This window comes from Cryptomeria japonica, chromosome 11 (assembly GCF_030272615.1).
Source record: "Cryptomeria japonica chromosome 11, Sugi_1.0, whole genome shotgun sequence".
NCBI lineage: Eukaryota > Viridiplantae > Streptophyta > Pinopsida > Cupressales > Cupressaceae > Cryptomeria > Cryptomeria japonica.
This window is the reverse complement of record NC_081415.1, coordinates 375,696,222-375,716,326: the sequence shown is the minus strand read 5'-3', so window position 1 is coordinate 375,716,326 and position 20,105 is coordinate 375,696,222. Positions and strand designations below refer to the sequence as shown.

The following is a 20,105-nucleotide window of genomic DNA, read 5'->3' as shown; positions in this document are numbered from 1 at the left end:
TTTATATCATATCCAAGATATCATAACGATGATTACAATTAGTAAAATGATCATATGATGTCAAAATAACAAAATGTAAAGTGATGTCTATAATTATCCCCAAACTCCTCACCAATAGAACTGCTGCATCCACATGGTCAAGCTGTACCAAAATAGTACCAACTGGCCCTGCCTCTGTCCTTGTAGATTCCTTATCAATCTGTGTTGGTTGACCTAGCTGTACATCCCACCATGCTGTTGGACTCTCTTTGTACAAAAGTATCTTGCGGTCAATGAGATGCAAAGCACTATGTTCAGCAACAAGCTTCTCTGCTCTCCTTGAAGTAATATTTTTCCTCTTAAAAGAGTGGATGAAGCTATAAGTAGACCAATTCCTCTTAGGAGCTGAAGAACTAGAAACCTCAAATAGCAATCGATTGACTAGAGTGGAAGTCAATGAAATTGGTCCATGGCAATCCCACCACAAAATTGGGTCCTCATGTGCCATAGTTGCCATAGCCTGCCTCAAAGTAACCCCTAAGAGTGGCAAATTTTGTCCACTCGGTATGAATTAAGCCAACCTCTACAAGATCGTACATATTTTTTATGGCCCTAAACAACATTGCCTTCACCTCAGCACCTTGAATGGGTGTAACTCTACCAAGGCTTTGCTTGTACCACTTCAGGTAACTCTACCAGGCCTTTGCTTGCACCACTTCAGGTTCAATGCATAGGCAACCATGTGCAAGGGGGTGTCGAGCTGAATGTGTTCATTATAGAATGCTAATGAGAGGTCCTCTTGCACAACAACCCTCATTTGGTCAAGCATAGTATCAATGCACTCATACACCTAAAGAGTGCATGTGAAGTGTGGTGATTACAATTAAACATCCGGACCACATTTTGTGGCCCAACCTCCTCAATAGCATCCTTCAGGATCTAAATCTAAAAATCGGCATCTTTGCAATGCCCTAAACAATCAACTGCTTAAGAAGATATGAGCCCTCTATACATGTAACCATGATATTGATGAGTGGGTGATGCCTAATGTTCATCCCACCCATCCTTGACTATACTACACACAGTTGCCACCAATATTCATTGATTTTCCCCATTACAACATTTATCTTGGAATAGTTCTTATCCAAGCTAGTGGTCATTGATTTTGTCTCCCATGGTGGCACATACGATGGTCTTGCTCTTGCTACCATTGCCATTGCCTCCTTATAATAAAGAGATCAACCCACATGGAATGCAATGGCATTAGCAAAGAAGAATTTGCCAACGGCATCATTTGCATCAACCTCCATCTGCACATTGAATAATTCAGCTATTGGGTTCACAGCATCACTTCTCAACTAGTGTTTCCCCAAGGCTCTGCTGCATGGACACCTAAAGAAGAACCTGGCATATGTGCAACTTGCCTCTGCAAGTAGAAGTAGAACCATGTGGCTGTGTAACATATCCCCCTGAATTTTTTCTTTTCAATTTGTTTTGCAGATTCAATAAATGTAGGGAAAGGATAATACACTGTTTATTGACTGTCAGCTTTCAATTATGTTCTCATCGCAATGATGTTTAGAAACATTCAACATATAACGCAATGAAAGAACAAGTGCATAGAATCACCAAGATGACTATTATCTCATAAAAACATATTACATAACACCAAAAGTAGACTAAATATAGACATTGCAGACCTGTGGAATGAAGATTTGACTGATAATTAGTAACCAGCAACACTCACCATAGCTTGGGGTCTATTTCTTGCTCCAAACAAGGTCTATGGAAGATATTCTTAACCTACTCTGGCAGTCTTTCGACACCAAATAAACTTGAGTGATCTTCAATGCTTATTTGATCTTCCCAACTTCAGAAAATACCACTAAATAATCTGCTACAGCAACCTAGGTGAATAAATCATGAAGGGAGATTCACATAATTTGAATATAATCATTTCCCTTGATGACAAATATGTTAGAAACTTTCCCACACCTGATCATAAGCACTAGATGCCCCAAAAGGACATGATTTGCAGACCCCAAATGCAGTTTAAACCCTCCATAATTTCCCACATGCCTGTCCGAAATTGGGCGCTACCACCAAGGTGAAAAAACCCAGACTCCAAAAGCATAGTACTTTGTATCCCAGTAATCAAATTCTTACAATACAATATACAACTAACAACCCACAACCTAGATTAATTCCGGCAACATAACATTTCACTTGCAAACATCACATGACTACAACTCTCCAAGGCTACCTTTTATAGAGAAATAAAACTCAAGAGGAAGCTACTAAATGAAGTTACAAGATGGGGTCGTGCAAAGCATTTGGCCCTATTTTTCAGCCACCAAAAGGATGCAAATGACACGTGTACACCTCCAAATGACTCCCTATTCAAACCTCCTCAATTGAGCACCCAAAATTTACTATTTGGAGGTATGACAGATGCTCTTATGCATCTAACAACCATCATAACTTACAACACTTACAGCTATTAGAGAATCTGCCATAAATGACTAATATTAGCTTGCTTATTCTATCACAACTTGTCATAACCCAACTTGGGCACCCACCTCCATGCAAAAGGTATCTCCTGCCACTTGTCCAGTATGTCATAGAATCTATCATAAGCTGACACTTGTCAAGATCCTCAAAGTATGAAGCCTACCTCCACATGTGCAACATATGTGTCATATAGTCATCGCCAAGTAGGATGCCACCAAACTTGTGGGTCCCACTAGATGTCTAGATATTTGTAGGCAAATAATAAATAAATAAATGCAAAAATAATGTTAGCATTTCCAAAGGTTGAGACACCTTAATCGCAACACTCTCCCACTTGTCGAAGACCTTTCAAATAGCCCATAGATCAACTGCAGGTGGTTGTGAGACCCATAGGACAAGAACACCATTTGAACTTCTTTGTGCTCACCAGTTTCGTCAATGCACCTACAACATTCATCAAAGTGTCAACAATCTCCAATTTTACCTTCCCATCCTCTACCATATCTCAAACAAAATGAAACTGAACATCAATGTACTTCGTTCTAGCATGGAAAGTGAGATTCATTGCTAAGCAAATAGCACTCTAACTGTCACAACAAATAGTACTAAATCTTGCATCATCCCCAATATCTTAACACAACCGTCTAAGCCAAATGGCTTCCTTCCAAACATGAGTAACTGCCATATACTTTGCTTCCATCGTGGACAAAGCGACTACAGTTTGTAGCTTACTCATCCAACTAATAACATCACCATTCATAGTAAAGACATAACCACTAGCGGATCTTCTACTGTCAATATCACCTACCCAATCTGAATCCACATATCCAAGAATACTTATAGAATGTTGAGGTCGAGTAGGATAACCATAATAGCTTAAGGAATACTCAGAACTATCCCTGAAATATCTAAATACTCTCTTCACTACATCGCAATGCACCTATCCAAGATTAGCCATATATTGACTTAGGACTCCCACTACTTGGGCAATGTATGGTCTTGTATAGACCATAGCATACATGAGACTACTAACTACACTCGCATATGGTACACTAGCCATGTCCTCCACCTCAGAAGGAGATTTTGGACAATCCTCCACAGATAATTTTGTTCCCAATGTAACAGGAACTATCATGAATCTACAAGTTGTCAAGTTGAATCTCTCCAATACTTACTAAATTCACATACTTACTCTAGCTTAACCAAAGCTTTTTGTTAGATTTGTCTCTTCTGATCTCCATCCCCAGAATGTACCTGATTGCACCTAAATCTTTCATCTCAAATCGTGCGGACAACTGAGAGTTCAAGTCAAAAATCCAATATCCATTCCCAAACAGTAACATATCATCCACATATATAGCAATAATGAGAATACGACCATTATCGGTTTTGAACCAAACACAATGATCACATTTAGACCTCTAAAATCCCAAACACAACACATAGGTATCAAACTTTTGGTACCACATCCTAGGAGATTGTTTCAAACCATACAAAGTTTTTTTCAACTTGCAAACCAAATTTTCTTTACCTTTCACTACGAAATGCTTTGGCTATTACATATACATCTCTTCCTCCAAATCACCATGAAGGAATGTTGTCTTCACATCCATTTGCTCAATTTCCCAATCATGAATTGTAGCAAGAGATAACAAGAACCGAATGGATGTCATCTTTGCAACAGGAAAGAAAATCTCACCATAATCTATTCCCTCAACTTGGGAATACCCCTTCACAACCAATCATGCTTTATGCTTCTCAACACCACCATCAGGACCCAACTTTTTCTTGAACACCCATTTGCATCCCATAGGCTTACGTCCCTCAGGCAAAAGTACCAAATCCCAAGTATTGTTGTTCTACAAAGATGCCATCTCATCATTCATGGCTTCCATCTAGGAATCTTTCTAGTGAATTCCCATATCTAGCAGGTTGCCGCCTATCACAAGTAGACCTCCTCAAAGGTTGAGGTTGAGGTTCTTCATCTTCTTCTAAACTATTAGAGCTACTAGAGCTCTCCTCATCATCAAGTCCACCAGGAGCTCGTAGTACTTCTTTCTCAAGAGTAGAAAGAATCTGAACTACCTCCTTATTTTGTTTCTCCTCTTTCTCTAGTTGTACCTCAATAGTGGAAGGTTTCGTCTCTCAAGAAAAAACATTTCTACTATAGATAACCTTCTATGTCACTGGATTCCAAAGCTTGTACCCTTTTACACCGACGCCATAGTTGATAAAGATACACTTCATTGCCTTGTTCTCCAACTTAGACCTCTTTTCACTTGGAACATGAGCATAAGCTTCACAACCACAAACTCTGAGATGTCTAATCGAGGGCTTCTATCTTGACCACACCTCCATAGGTGTCTTATTAACAAGTGCTAATGTAGGAGATCTGTTTACCAAATAGCAGGCACTGACTACTACTTCAGCCCAAAACTTTTGTTTGAGGCCAACACCACTAAGCATACTCCTAGCCCTCTCCATCAACATCTTCTTCATCCTCCCTGCAACTCCATTCTGCTAAGGGGTGTATGGAATTGTCTTATGCCTCTCAATCACATGATCCTTACATGTCGAAATCTGTCAAGCAAAACTCACCACCATTGTCAGTCCTCAAACACTTAATCTTTCTACTAGTTAGATTCTCAACAAGAGCCTTAAACTCCTTAAACCAACTAAAGACTTTAAATTTACTTCTGAGAAAATAAACAAATGTCCTTCTACTGTACTCGTCAATGAATGAAACAAAATACACAGATTTCGGAATCAAAGGAACATTAACAAGACCCTTCTACTGTACTCGTCAATGAATGAAACAAAATACACAAATTTCGGAATCAAAGGAACATTAACAAGACCAAAAACATTAGAATGTATCAAGTCCAACAACCCAGAAGATTTGTGAGAATTAAAGTAAAATTGAAGAAGATTTTGTTTACCATAGATGTAGTGTTAGCAAAAATCGAACACAAGATTACAATTATCAAGCCCTTGTACAAGGCATTTATTTTTCAATGTTTTGAGACCCCTCTCACCAATGTGGCCAAGTCTTTGGTGCCATAACATTATCTTCTCAGCTGGAAGTTCCGTCTCCAAAGCATTGACAGCCTTAGGCACCCAGAAAGAACGTCCATCACATGTAGAAGCAATAATCCTCTTCACAACTCGATCTAACAATGAGGATGAAGAATCTAGAGCCCTCTTCTTGGACTCCATAGAAGCACTATTGCACTATACAGTGCATGCATCCAGCTCAAGGTGCCTATCCAAACACCCTTAGCAAGTACCATAGAACCTCCAATCATTTTGCATCCACCTTGCAAGAAAACAACTTGCACACCCACATCACTCAATTTACTTATAGAGATTAGATTTTGTGTCAAACCCAAGATATGCATTACACCTGTTGTCCTCATTTTTGTAAATCAAAAATTGAGAGCAACCCCTTTGAATTTTTGTTAAAATTCATCCTTTGAGTCTTTTGGCACACTTCCCAAGGTTGCAATTTGTTGCAAATCTTCTTTATTTTGGGTTTGTGCCTCTTTTCAATCTTCTTTGGTTAAGTTTCAATTGTTTTTAGTCTTCTCTTTTGCACTTTTAGTGCAAAATCAGGTTTCAGAGACTATACTGCAAGTTGGGGAAATTTTTAACCACATTGCAAGTGAAACAAGTCCACTTGTAGTCAGGTCTCTAGGACCTGATTACAAGTAGGATAGGATCTTTAGTTGTTTTGACATGTGCATTCGGGTCTCTACGACCCGATTACACATAAAGCCCTTGTCTTTTGATCATAAGTCACTTGTAGTTGAGTTTGTAATCCCCGACTACACGTTATATCATAAAGTCAAAAGCATGAGTTTTAAACACTTGTCATTGGGCAAAAATAACCCGACCTCAAGTCTTTAAAACACTTGTAATTGGGAAAAAGCGACCCGACTTCAAGTCTTATTGGCGTTCAAGCATCATTGTTCTTCTTTGAACTTGTATTGAGCCTCAAACAACACGATTTCTTCTTTCTTTCTCCTCGTTTTCCAATGGGATTCATTTATGTTTTAGTCTTTGATTTCAAGGAGTGTCCATCTTTTGGATCGCTTATTAAGTTCCTTGAGAGGTTTTTTGAAATCTCATTCAAGATCACTTTGGCGTTTTGCTCTCTCTCTCAAGGGTTTCCTTTGACGAGTACTTCTTCCTTTTTATCATTTTTGTTCATGCATTTGTGGATGTTTTGAATAGAAGTTCATTCTTTTGGTTTTCCATATATGGATGTATTGTTTGAAAGCTTGTGTCTTGCAAAGTCGAGCTTGAATGTCCATCTCATATCATATCGCCCTTTGCATTCTTTAAGTCACGCCTTGGTTTTTTCATATTAATCTTCCCTAAAACCGTGTTTTGCCAAGTCAAGCGGATGATATGTGTTTGAAACTTTGAAGTCTTCTTAATCCGCTTATCATTTATTTCGATTCCAAAGTCTTTTTACCATTTCAAGCTACACTTGCAAATTTGAGTTTACACTTTGGCGGCTTGGCTAGACTCAACTTGCAATCAGGTCCTTGTTGTAACCTAACTCACACATCGCCCCATCACAGATGGGGACCCCCTTGTTTTCGCTTTTTTTAGGTTTTGTCCTAGCTCTATATTTTCATAACCCTTCATTTTTAGATAAATAAGATTTAGAATTTTGAAGTCATCCCGAGCCAAATTGAAAAATCTTGCTCGAAATTGCATTTGAGTGTTGTCAAAGTGTTCAGAAGGCCCGAAGGACGAGGATCGCAATCGCTTTGAGTCATTTCTGACAACTTGCTATTTTTAGAAATTTTTGTTTTTTCTGCTTTTTTGAAAGTGACATCTGGATTTTGTTCTTTGAGCTATTTTATTACTACCCCATTTTGTCGAAATTTGAAAATCTCGCCTCTAGATATAAAAAGCAGGGCTTCGAAAATTTTGCTTTTTTTTGAGATTAGAGTTTTGTTCTTGAGGTCGTCGTTTTGATCCTGCCCATGTCTTCAAATTCAAAAAAATTTGCTTCTAAGTGTAAAAAGCAAGGGTTTGAATTTTTTTTCTTTTTCCGAGATCAGGGTTTCAATCCTCATGCCAAATTATTCCTACCCATGTTCTCAAATTTTGAAAATTATGTCTCTAAGGGTGAAAAGCATAATGCAAACCCTAATTAGGGTTTTTGTTCTAGAAAATCAGCAATTTTATCAGTACCCATGTTCTCAGATTTCGAAAATAAGGTCTCCAAGTGCAAATAGCAAAATGGAAATCCAGATTAGGGTTTTTGTTCAGATGAACCACCAAGGTATGAACATGGCATGAACATTGTAGACCAAGTCAAAAGGAAGGCAAGTGAAATGGCACATTGAGAATTTCGCCCATGTGGAAGAAATAAAAATGGCAGACAAGTTCAACAAGGCTCAAAGTTTAGCAAAAGGAATGGCAGATGATCAGCCAAAATCATCCAAGAATGTCAAGCATGGAAGATGTTTTAGCAGAATCAATGTCTGCCAAGGCATAGGAGAATTGTCCAAATAAAATTGTCCGACAAATGTTAAACTCCTACCAGGGGTTAACTAATCCATGGCAAGAGTTATTCAAACTCCTACCTAGGTTAAGCTTATTCGTACACAAAATTGTCTGACAAATTTTCCAGGTGTACCTCATAGCCAAGCTGAAATTGTCCGACAGATGGCAAACTCCTACCGAGGGTCAACTAACTCATGGCGACAGTTAACAAACTCCTTCTCAAAGTTAAGCAAATAAGAAGCCAAGGCGTGAAAATGGCTAAGTATATGCAACCTTCAACATGTCCAACACTCTCCAAAGTCTACCTTGTCCAAGGGTTAACAATCCGCCTTAATGAAAGATAGCACAAGGAGTATAAAGTTCGCTCAAGAAGACATGTCCTAGACTCATCCAAGTCCGCCTTAGGAAGTGTGGAAAGAAAAATTCAAAGTACGCCTAGGCAAGTTTGACCATGACATAAGAAAAATGTGTAAAGTTTGCCAAAGCTTGAGAAAGAATGTAGGGCCCACTTAGCCGAAATTGAAGATGACAAGGCAATGAAAGATGACATGGCATACCAAAAGGATTCAAGGTGGCAAAGATGATGACTCGGCAACTAAAGCTATAAAACATGCGACATGTCTTCCTCAAATTCGAACTTCTAGAAGGAGATTTAAAACAAATAAAACTTTCTAAAATATGATGGAAGCTTCTAAGGAGAAATTCGAACTTCTTTGAGGATGAATAAAACATTAAAACTTTCTAAATTTGCAAAATTCCCTTCTAGAATAAGCAATGAAGAGTTTGATTAAAACCACTTTCTTGTGTGGCAAGTAATAGAGTTCGAACTTCTAGAAGGAGGAATAAAGCTTCTAGAAGCCACTTAGGAGGTTATAAAAGAAAGTTTTGTCCCATTATCACCTCTTTTTGCCAATCAAGTTTGAACTTCTCTCAAAATTGCTAAGGGAGATCAAAGTAAGCAGCTTTCAGGCATAAAAGATTATCAGATTCATGCCATCTTATCAGTTTGCAATTACAGAAGTAAAACAAATTCAAAGGTGTTGGGGAGATAAATTTGAATTCTTCCTTGAATTCGTCTAGTAAGCAGTTCCAAAATTTGATTAGATTATCAGATTTTCAGAAGAGTTTGCCATGGAGATGAAAAAAGAAATAGATTCAAGGATTTAAAGGAAAAAAATTTGATAGTCTCCTCAAATTCGCCATTGACAACAGTTTGAAGGTGTAAATTCAACCTTGATACTCCCCAAAATTTGCCATAGAAAGAAGTAAAGCAGGTCCAAGGGGGTTTGAAAAGGAGCAATCAAAGAAGTTCAAAGTTCGCCATTAACAAGGTTTGCTGATAAAATAATGGAGTTGCTGATAAAATTGAGAATTCGGCATTGATAATCTTTGAATTCACCTTGGGAGAGAAAGATTATCCAAATCTACACACCGACTCCTCAGAAATCTTTCAAATCTGCAAGAAGATACATACCCAAGACTCATTCAAGATCATCATGCATAACTAATTGAAGGTTTGCTAAAGATAAAGCGATGATATCCTATCATCTTCCAAGAAAATTCTTTTCACTGACTTCTTGATGATCTTCCAAGTGTAAAGTGAACTTGTGTAAACTCTACCCTGTCAAGAAGAAAGTAATATGAATTCACATATCCAAGGGCTTGAAAGCTAAATAAAATTGTCTAACTGCTGCAATCCCAATTTGCCATGATTGGCAAGGTTGAAGATAGCAGATTGAAGCCCTTAAAGCCATTGAATTGTATTGAGAGCATTATAAAAGGCTCAAGCTCTTCATTTGTAATGGTGAATAATAGTAAGAGAGAATAGTAATAGAATAGAATAGAATAGTGAATAGCAATTAGAATAGAAGTTAGATTAGGAGAAGGCAAGGATTGTTGCCAAAATCTTGTTGTAAAGAGCATATGATTTCATTAAAGTTATAATGAATTAATGTGTTATTCAACAAGTTGCATGGTCCCTACTTCTCAATTCATTTGCTTTCATGTTGATTGGATTGAATGGAAGAAAGCGTTGAATGCATTTGTGTGGAATCCGTTTAATCTATACCACTAGCCTCTTGCTGATTGTAAGTGTGCTTTGCGTGATCAACTAGAATGATATGAGCTTAACTTTGAATTGTTATACATCCATTGTTTATGCATTAACTTGAATGGTAATTAATGTTTGATGGTAATGATTTGAATATCTTTGAATTATCCCTTAGAAGATTGCACCGAACTTGTGTTAGACCCTTCAATTTGAAGGTGAGACCTTGCCCAATAGGATTCTATCAAATCATTCACTCTTCTCTTACATTCTTAGAATTAGAATAGACTCTCTAAACCCCATGCCTTTTGCTCTTTCTTTATTCTCCCAACAAGTAGTTCCAGCGATTCAAACATTCAACAATTCAACGTAAGTCCTCTTGTGATTCTAGCATAATCCCATCAAACCAACGAGCTTATCCACACGTCGTGACCCGACATACAAGAACCTTGGAGATTTCTCAAGTGATCCTTAAGCTAAACTTCAGCATTTGAGCAACTTTGTTCAAGAGAGGATAAGATACTTTTGGGTATTTTATTTTGTGTTCGCATGTGCATGAAAAACACATCAACAGTACTATTTCAAAGGGTGGAAATTGTGAAAAAGTTGTGTCTCTTGCCAAAGGGCAGGCTTGATGAAGACATGTGACCTCTCCCTCACATGGCAAGATATAAAGGGAAGAAGGTTCATTTGAGGAAGAGATGGACGGGAGATCAATTTGGAGAATAATATATTATTCTCAAACACAGCAATGAAAAGTGGTGACTCAATTGTTATGAAAAGTGGTGCTCCACTTCCTATGAAAGGTGGTGGCTCTTCCACCAATAAAGGAGAGATCATTTCAAGCATTCAAGGATCACTCACACAATCATCACTCATGGATCCACAAAGGATATCATCAATTATCAAATCAAGCAAACAATCAATCAGCAAATCATATTATCAAATCAGCATTCCTTCAATCATCATTCACCAATATATGAATCCAGCATTCATTACATCTCACTCTTCAATCACCTAATCAACCATCACTTAATCATCACTCGCCAATACTTCAAGTCATACAATCAAAGTAATTCAATCAATCATTCATACAAATAGTAATCATTCAACAACGATACATCAATCATCAAGTGAAATCAAATAAGATCAAGGAATTCAGATCAGATCATCGACTTCACAAACAATCACAGCAATCAGCAAAAGAGAATGTAATGTCCCCTTGTGTAGATTCTATGAAATAAAGAACCATCAACTCACAAAAATCAATTGCAAGAGACTCCTTTCTAATCAAACACAAAATCTTTATAAATCTTAAAACTAATGATAATTAATACCACTTTGTATAGTATATATTATGATCTACTCTATAATCACTTATCTTAATCACCATATGGTATGCCACTTATCAATGAATATCTTTGCAATTTGTATAAAATAAGATAGAGTATCTCTGCTGTCTCTGATGTGTCTATGAGATTTATGCAAGAATGATCTCTTCTATACTCCGATCTACAGTGGTGGAGTTCACTTGCTGTTCCTGATATGATAATATTAATACGCTCTAAGTGTTACCAATATTGCTTATAGCAATGAAGCTAAGTTGCTATTTCTGATTAAACTCTAGAGGTATGCAATGGTCTTCCTAATATCGCTTATGGTGATAATGTAATTGCTATTTCTGATTCAGACTTTAAAAGTATACAATGTAATTGATGTTCCTGATTGCAAGCTTTACTTATATGCCAATAAGGCAACTGCTCTAAAGAGCAATCCAAGTATGGATAAATAAAAGAAATGACTGATTTGATCCTCCTTTTGGAAAGGATATATATCCTCTTAAATATCTTGTAAGGACGAATGGAAGCAACCCTTGCTTGGGAATGGACACATCCTTGTCTTAATCGCAGCCTGTGATAGAGATTAATTAATCCTTTAGTGATCACCTCTTAACTAGTTATTTGCTGTTCAAATTTGCTTAATGAATAATATAACCATTGATTTGCTGATCCTCCTTCCACCGTGAGGATAATATGTTGTTTCTGCATAATCAGGTATGATGAAATCAATATGAATTGCAGGCATGACAATCCTCTGTTTATATGATAGGGGTCATTAGAGACAATAAACAGAATCAGAAAACATGTAAACAGCAAATATATATTCAAGATCAGATTCTCATTAATCCGATTCAGACCTGTTATAACCAGCATCTAATAATCTGAATAATTGCTCATGGTATATATTTAGCTTATGCATTAGTTGTCATCATTCATCTCACACACACACACATATGATTGGATATAAAAAAAATGTTTGTTAATGAATCTGTTGTAAACCCCCATCATGTAGGGAACGAAGGAGGTGCAAGGCATAAATATGAGATCGCCATCTAAGTAGGCCACCCCGAGTGGATGTCCATGTTGCCTGCCACTGGGGCCAAGAGGGCAAAGATCCGCTCTTGGGCTTAGGTAGAACAATCAAGAAGCCCCCATTACAATCTCCTTTCTGACTCCACAATGATGGCTATTGACCTTAGGGGATGAAGCATGAATAGGGCAACTAGGTACAAGCACCAAACTAGGTAGTCCACCACGAGTGGATATCCATGTTACCTACCACTGGGGCCAGGAGGGTGAGTATCTGCTCTTGGGCTTACTGCGGGATGGCTTCGGGGCAAACCTACCATGCTTCTTCCCTCAAACCCTAAAGTGTTTGAATAGTAAGAACTAAGAAGTACTATAGATATTATATGTATTGATTTAAAAATTTTAAGATTATTATGTATTATTATCTAACCCTAATAGTTGGAAATATATATATATATGCAGGATCTAAATCCAGGTCCATAATGTTTTAAGGAGATATGTTACTGGATAAAAAGGTAGCCCTAACCCTAACTTGTTGCAATTTTGATTCTAAGGCAGAATGTATGGTAAATCCGGAAGGGGCACATTACATCTTACTATAACATTAATATACAAACAAAATTCTCAAAATGTCATTTCTTTATTTGCAATACAATTCTTAAATGCACAAGCATAACATTTCCAATATTTAATAAATTCAAGATTTCATAATCCCACTCATAGCACAAAAATATCACACAAAAATTATTTTCATAGCAAACATCATGTAATTGTGGCAATTGACATACCATCATGCTGGGGTCCAAAGGTATTTCCACCACCTCAAACTCTGCCCCTCGGAAGCTTAGTGTTCGACAAACATACATGCCCCTATAGGAGTACCAATATTACTTCTGATCACTTGGAAGTTAGAACAGCAAATCTAGTAAAATTGCTTACCTAGCCTTCATATCCATTGCAACAAGCTCAAGAGCTCCAACTCCTCTTTTCTCGAGCGCCCCTGTATATCCAATGTACATGATCAAAAATGACACATAAGATAATTTTCTCACGTCAGTTCAGTACCTAATGTGATTATCTTCTTATATAAACTTAAAAACATGATGGAAAGGCAATACCAATACCTATATCAATGATCATCATTTCATAGTTCATACTAACCATCTTTCAAAAATGCAGTAATACTTGAGAACAAAAATGATTTAGTTTGATCTCTCTCTCTCCCCCCTTAAACACATGCACACCCACATGCAAATGCTTGTGCAAGACTCCCACCCATATTCAACTCCTATTTTAGGTGATAAACATGTATAAGATATATATTTCATCCCTGAGATATTTTTCCAATACAGTTATCCAAACATATAACAAATATAAATGGAATTCCCAGGTTAAAGCTAGAATAAATGGAATTCCTAATGAGTGGAACATGATTGCATTTTAAAGGACAGAGGCTATCATTGAGACCCAACATGCACAATCTAAAATATAATGATTCATTGATTTTTCATGCATACTTTCAAAATTCCTTGATATATTATTTAAGACAGAAACATCTCCTTTGGAATTCTACAAATATCTATCACAGCACAATTGCCTAACTCTCTATGAGAACAAGATCGGGTTTGTCCTTTCTCTAAGATTAATAAAGCTATTCACTACATGATTGAGTTCAGAACAGGCATTTGATATTCATCGCCTAACTTGGGTTCACTATTGACAATTTGAAGCCACACATATATGAGCTAACCTAGTCAGTGGGAAGCCTCCAATACATTTACAGCATTGTCCTCCCTCTTCTACTCCATCTGTATGACAAACACAATTAGATTCAACTGCTACTCTTAACTAATACCAAAAGTATGCCAAAAGTATGAATGTTGGCCTTAGCAGTCACCTTAATTATTTGTAAGAAATTAATCAAATCTATAGCATATTTTCATGTTAACTGCAAAAATGAAGAAAATAATACTCTAATTATGAAAGAATCCACTTATCTATGTCCATTCAAAAATCAAAAATTTTGTTTGTATCTTTCAAAATATAGGCACAAACCAACCCTTCCACATGATTGAGAGACCCTTATACATTTGATATATTACTTGGTGGTACTTTACCTTCTTGTCAAATGCCTCTAAACTTTCTGTGCAATAATATATCTTTCATTATTTTATTTCTTTCCATGGTCTACACATCATCTTCACCACCAGCACAAATTTCAATCAGTTATTTTAACTTTCTTTGTTTCCTCTGAGTTGCCAGTTCGTGTACAAGGTTGGGTACAGGTTTGTGGTTTGGGTTCACCCCTACAGTAATTAATTTTATCTTGGGCTCAATATGGTTGAGTTTGGCCATACTATATATACTATACATAAATATTAAAAATAATAAATATAATATAAATATAGATAAATATTAATTGAATAATATATAAATAAATATTAGTTATAATTATATAATTAGATATTATACAATTAATCAATTAGATAAAGAAAGATCAAGATCCCATAGCCATGAAAAGTGCAGAGAGGACAGAGACTACAATTAAAAAGCCCGATAATGTTATTAGGCAGGGATTCATCTACATTTGATGGTTCTTCTACATTTGATGGTTCGATCTCAATAATGTTGCACATCATTGTAACATAGTTGGAGAACTTTTGAGGTTTCCTGCTTTCTCTAAATGTTCCTTGGGGAACTGCAAACTTTTCAGCTTCTTGAAATGTGTTCCTAACCCAAAGTGGTCTCTTCTTGCTAACTGCAATATCTCTGGGTCCATCAGTTGGATCTAGAGGCTCGAAAGGATCACCATGCTCAATAGGTTCAGGAAGCTCAATAGACTCCCTTTGAATCTCAGGGTTAGTATCAACATTTATATCTTGATTACCATTAACTTCTTTATCATTATTAGTAAGGGAACCTTTAGATTTCTTAAAAGCAATATTTTCCTCAAAAGTAACATCTCTACTTACCTCAATATACCTTTGCCCTAGAATGTAGACTCGGAATGCTTTGGAAGACTCACTGTATCCAACAAGAATACCTTTCCCGGATGGCTCTAGCTTAGTTCTCTTTTCCTTTGGCACATGAACATAGACAGGACTTCCAAAAATCCTTAGGTGACTAATGTCAAGTTTGACTCCAGTGAAGGCTTCTTCAAGAGTCATGTTCTTCAACACTCGATGAGGGCATCTATTCTGAATATATACTGTCGTCTTAGATGCCTCAACCCATAAGAAGGTTTGCAGATCCTGATCATGAATCATTGTTTTAGCTGCTCCAACAATGGATCTATTCTTCCTTTCAGCCACCCCATTTTGTTGAGGATTGTAGGGAACACAGAACTCCCTCTTAATTCTTGTCTCTACACAAAAGTCATGAAAACTACCTAAGGTGTATCCACCTCCATTATCAGATCTTAACACTTTAATTCTTTTTCCAGATGGATTTTCAACTAAAGCCTTAAATTCTTTGAGCCTACTTAATACTTCATCAGATTCTTTAGTTTTTAGAAAGTAAATCCAAGTCTTTCTAGAGAAATCATCTATGAAGATTACATCAACATAAAAATCCACTAGGTGAAGCAATAGACATAAGTCCACATAAATCAGAATGAACAAGTGCTAACTTGTCTTTAGCTCTACTTTCATTTTTATGAAATGTACTTTTAGTATTCTTATCTAAAGCACAGCCTTTGCAAGTATCATCATGAAGGTGACTAAGTTTAGGCATAGCTTTGACCATCTTCTCAAGTGAAGGAAGTGCTTGGAAGTGTAGATGACCAAGCCTTTTGTGCCATAGTTCGCTAGACTCAGGAGCCTCATGAATGAGGGCTTGAACTGGACAAGCTGAAAGCTTATATAAACTATCATATCTATTACCAATGATACGAGCAGATTTAAAACTAGCTTTCTTATGCCATGCAAGTACTCTACCCTCAGAAAATGCTACTTGATAACCCTTATCTTCTAATGCAGAAATGGAGATAAGATTCATTTTAATTTTATGGATCTGAGCCTGTTCGCACCGTCAAAACATCCATTCGACCATTGCTTCATTTTTTTGACTCTAATGACTTTTCCAAATTTCACAGAACTTGACTAATTTCTGAGTCTTAGAGACTAGAGACCAAAACCCTAACCTGAAAAAAAGCGGGGGTCCCCATTTGTAATGGGGCGATGTGTGATTCCATCACAACACCTACTTAGAGATTTCCTTAGTAAAGTTTGTATAGTGTATACATATAGAATTTGTGTGCTGTTAGAAGCCATCCATAACAAATCTGACTATTCAGATTTCCTATAATATTAATAGTAATATCTTAATATGTTTCATGTCTACCTTGTTCTCTGCTCACGAATCTTGTTTTATTCAGCTTGTTATTAATGGTTTCCAGATCATAATATCTTAATACGTTTAATGTCTACCTTGTTCTCTGCTCGGAAATCTTGTTTTATTCAGGTTGTTATTTATGGTTTCCAGATCATACATATGTCATAATGATCAAGTGTTGATGGTCTTTCTGGCTTTCAGTATAGTTTGTCTTCCTTGCTGAGGTTTTGTTTACCTAATTCTCTTATTCCCAGCATTTTGTTGTGTTGCTTGGGATTAATAGTACTATACAAACTATAGCTGCTTTCTTATCATACTGTAACATTTAGATTTTCAAATTTAGAACTTCATGGAATTTTTTTGTATAGGTGGGAAATTACTTGGTAGACCTACATAAATGGCTTTGGAATTTTGCCCTTTTCAATCTGCTTTCACAAATTTCTTATGAAGAATGGCGCAAAAGTTGGTGGTTGGAATCTCTTCCTTTGAATATTTTAATAGAAAAAAAAAATGATTGTTTATTGAATCTAACAGTTTGGGAAACACACATGTAACAACAAATTAAATGTGAATGTAGCAAAAATATTAAAATAGGTAATAGCACAAAAAAGGAAAACTTCGATTAAAAATATGATAACACACAAATACAACTAAGAAGTATAGACAAACCTAAGAAATACTGGAACTCAGGAAAACTTGTTCCTTCTCCCCAAAGTCCAAGCCGCACCATGTACCCCATATTACGTGGCTCTGAAGCTCCTGTAGCTGAGCAATAAACCACCCGTGCTTCTGGCAAACGTAACTGCCAGAATAATTTGTATGGACGGAAGTTTTTAATAGCCTAGACAAAACAGAGAAATGCATATCCATGTGTATTCCGAAAAGGCTTCATAACAAGTAGTTCCTTGCCAGTCATTTTCGCAAAGGTGGCATTTTATACTCCCATTCAAAACTAACACACAAGGCACAATGCAAGCATACTGACTTAAGTACAGTACCTGAATTTCAAGAACAGCCTCACCAGTTCGAGTAGCCTGACCTCCTGTCTCAGGAACCAAATTCTTAGCCTTGTGACACTGCACATGAGATATGCTACAACATATAAGTATTTTAGAGGCTAAAATCAGTCTTATAGCCATGACTCTATTGACAACAGACTTTGCAAACATTTTTCAAAGAAAGTGAAGTAAAAAGAGTCTTGCAGAAAAATATACTTCCAAGAAAGTTTAAGAATATGGAAATCATACTAATCCCTTACAAGAATTGCCATTGGCAATGACCAAGATATAAATTTAATCTTAATTGTAGAGCATATAACCTCATCAAACACCAGAAGCCCATCATATTCTGTCCCACACCACTGCACCAGTTGCTGTAACCGAGAACGCCCTCTCTCTGAGGATGCTATAAGGCTACTGTATGTTAAAAATATGACTCCTTCCTTGATGCCAACAGCCTTTGAGTCAAGCTTTGCATATGTCAATTTGTTCAAAGCGTGGACTGTTTAAAAAACTAACAATGTTAGATATTGATATTCCTCATGTGTAGCAAGGAAATTTTAAAAAGATTCAAAATATAAAATTAAACAATAAGAAACAAATGTGCCCATACAACACACTGAAACAAAAAAGGAAACTGGAAATGCATGATGTTTTAACCAACTTCCTTTAGCCTTCAAAACAAATTCTGGCAAGGGAAGCCTGCTAATTATAACAGAACAATTTTGAAAGCTATAAATAACAAGAGATTAAAATATAATACAATGGATTTGATGATGATAAAGTTCAATAAGTTAAGCAAGTAAGAGATTCTACAAATCCATATCACCTACAGCATCAGATCAAAACATATAGTATTAAAAAAATTTGTTATTATTTTATTTTTATTTTTTATTTATAATGCAAGCTGTCTTGCCCCAGAAACATTTTTTCATACTAAACTTTGTGGTCCGCAGACAACAGAAACTTTGGAAATTGACATTTTTTATGGCTATAAGTCCAAAGTATACCATATAACATCTCAATTCCACATGACAAAATCTGAGCCATACATTAGAAATTAGTATTGATAATGTTTTACTGCACTAACTTGGCTTCTATAATCTTGACATCATTTTTAAGCACATAAAAAATTTCAGCATTGGGGAGGAAAATTTTGTCAAATATGAAGTTTGTGATTATTAATATGAGCAAAATGAACCTCAATTTTTTTGTTAGAGAAAAACGTATCGTTTTTTAAAAACATTTTAGGTAACAAAGCTCAAATTTCAGAAAAAGTCCATTACATTTAATAAAGAGGACAAGAGCAATAATTTGAAAAGATAAAAGGCTCTTGTCTCTAAGTCTAGAATTGTAATCTTATTACCAATTGTCCCTTAGTTACAACCTGTGTTCCACGACATTTTGAGGACAATAGGTCGATGGAAGGCATCTTTCAACAATGAGAGGACAGTAAGGGACATGTTTTAGGGATGGTGGGACAACAAGAGACATGTTTTGAGATGATGACTATCTAGGAGCCATTTTTGGGGGATGGCAAGGGGACAGCAATATCCTGAGTTGCAGATGGGGAGCTGGTTGGAGATTCGCATCCCAATGAAGGTATTTCACCTGATGCTCCTTCAAGTTCTTGCATCTCCTTTAACTAAAACCCTAGCATCTGCCTCTTCCGAATCTTTTATGGCCACTTGTGCAGTTCCTAAGATGTCTTCAGACTTTTATAAGGTGAATTAAGAGTCCCTTGTAAGAAATTCATTTTACTACCCTATCAACGTGTAATGTCCCCTTTTGGGAGGACCCTGGATCTTGCCCTAAAATAACAAATTCCATTAAAGTAAGAAATTTAAGATAGTTTGGGGTCATAGCTTTACCAATAAAATGTCTTTATCAAGAATCTGATTGAGATCCTGCAACCATGTTAAATAATATTTGAAATAGAATTTATAAGATCAAATCATTCTATTAGGGTTACTAATCACAAATGAGTATAATTATCATCATAATGGGTTTGAATGTGGGAGCACAATAGGTTCACCCAAAACAATCCTCACAGTAAGCCCACGAGCATATATATCATCCCCCTTGGCCCCAAGTGGCAGGCACATTGGATATCTGTAATTGTTGATTTTACACTTTCAGATTAATAAAGAAAACTCAGAAAACAAAATTAACCTTTAACTCAGATAGTTTGCTGTTAGATTTAGTAAGTTTCAGATTTAGGAACAAACAGAAACATAACCAAAGTTGAATAAGACACTTATTACCCTGGGAAAACCTCCTAGGAGGAAAAACCCAGCCAGAAAAGATCCTCAGATCTGATTATGGATTATGAATAATATTTTGATT

General features: G+C 36.4%; 1 protein-coding gene across 5 annotated transcripts in view; it reads right to left on the bottom strand.

Annotated features, from left to right (window-relative positions):
• The window catches only part of LOC131069484 (protein FORGETTER 1), a 176,941-nt gene that overhangs the window by 137,766 nt on the left and 19,070 nt on the right, over positions 1 to 20,105 (bottom strand). For 4 of the 5 annotated variants that reach the window (XR_009112137.2, XM_058004932.2, XM_058004929.2 and 1 more), the window contains exons 6-10: positions 18,080 to 18,261; positions 17,760 to 17,837; positions 17,431 to 17,602; positions 13,369 to 13,429; positions 13,218 to 13,299 (exon numbers count right to left, since the gene is read on the bottom strand). Coding sequence is in view for 4 of the 5 variants with exons in the window: in XM_058004932.2 (XP_057860915.1) it covers positions 13,218 to 13,299; positions 13,369 to 13,429; positions 17,431 to 17,602; positions 17,760 to 17,837; positions 18,080 to 18,261 (575 nt within the window). In the remaining variant the exon portion in view is untranslated. The remainder of the gene's footprint in view (positions 1 to 13,217; positions 13,300 to 13,368; positions 13,430 to 17,430; positions 17,603 to 17,759; positions 17,838 to 18,079; positions 18,262 to 20,105) is intronic. The other variant, XM_058004930.2, reaches the window with a different exon arrangement.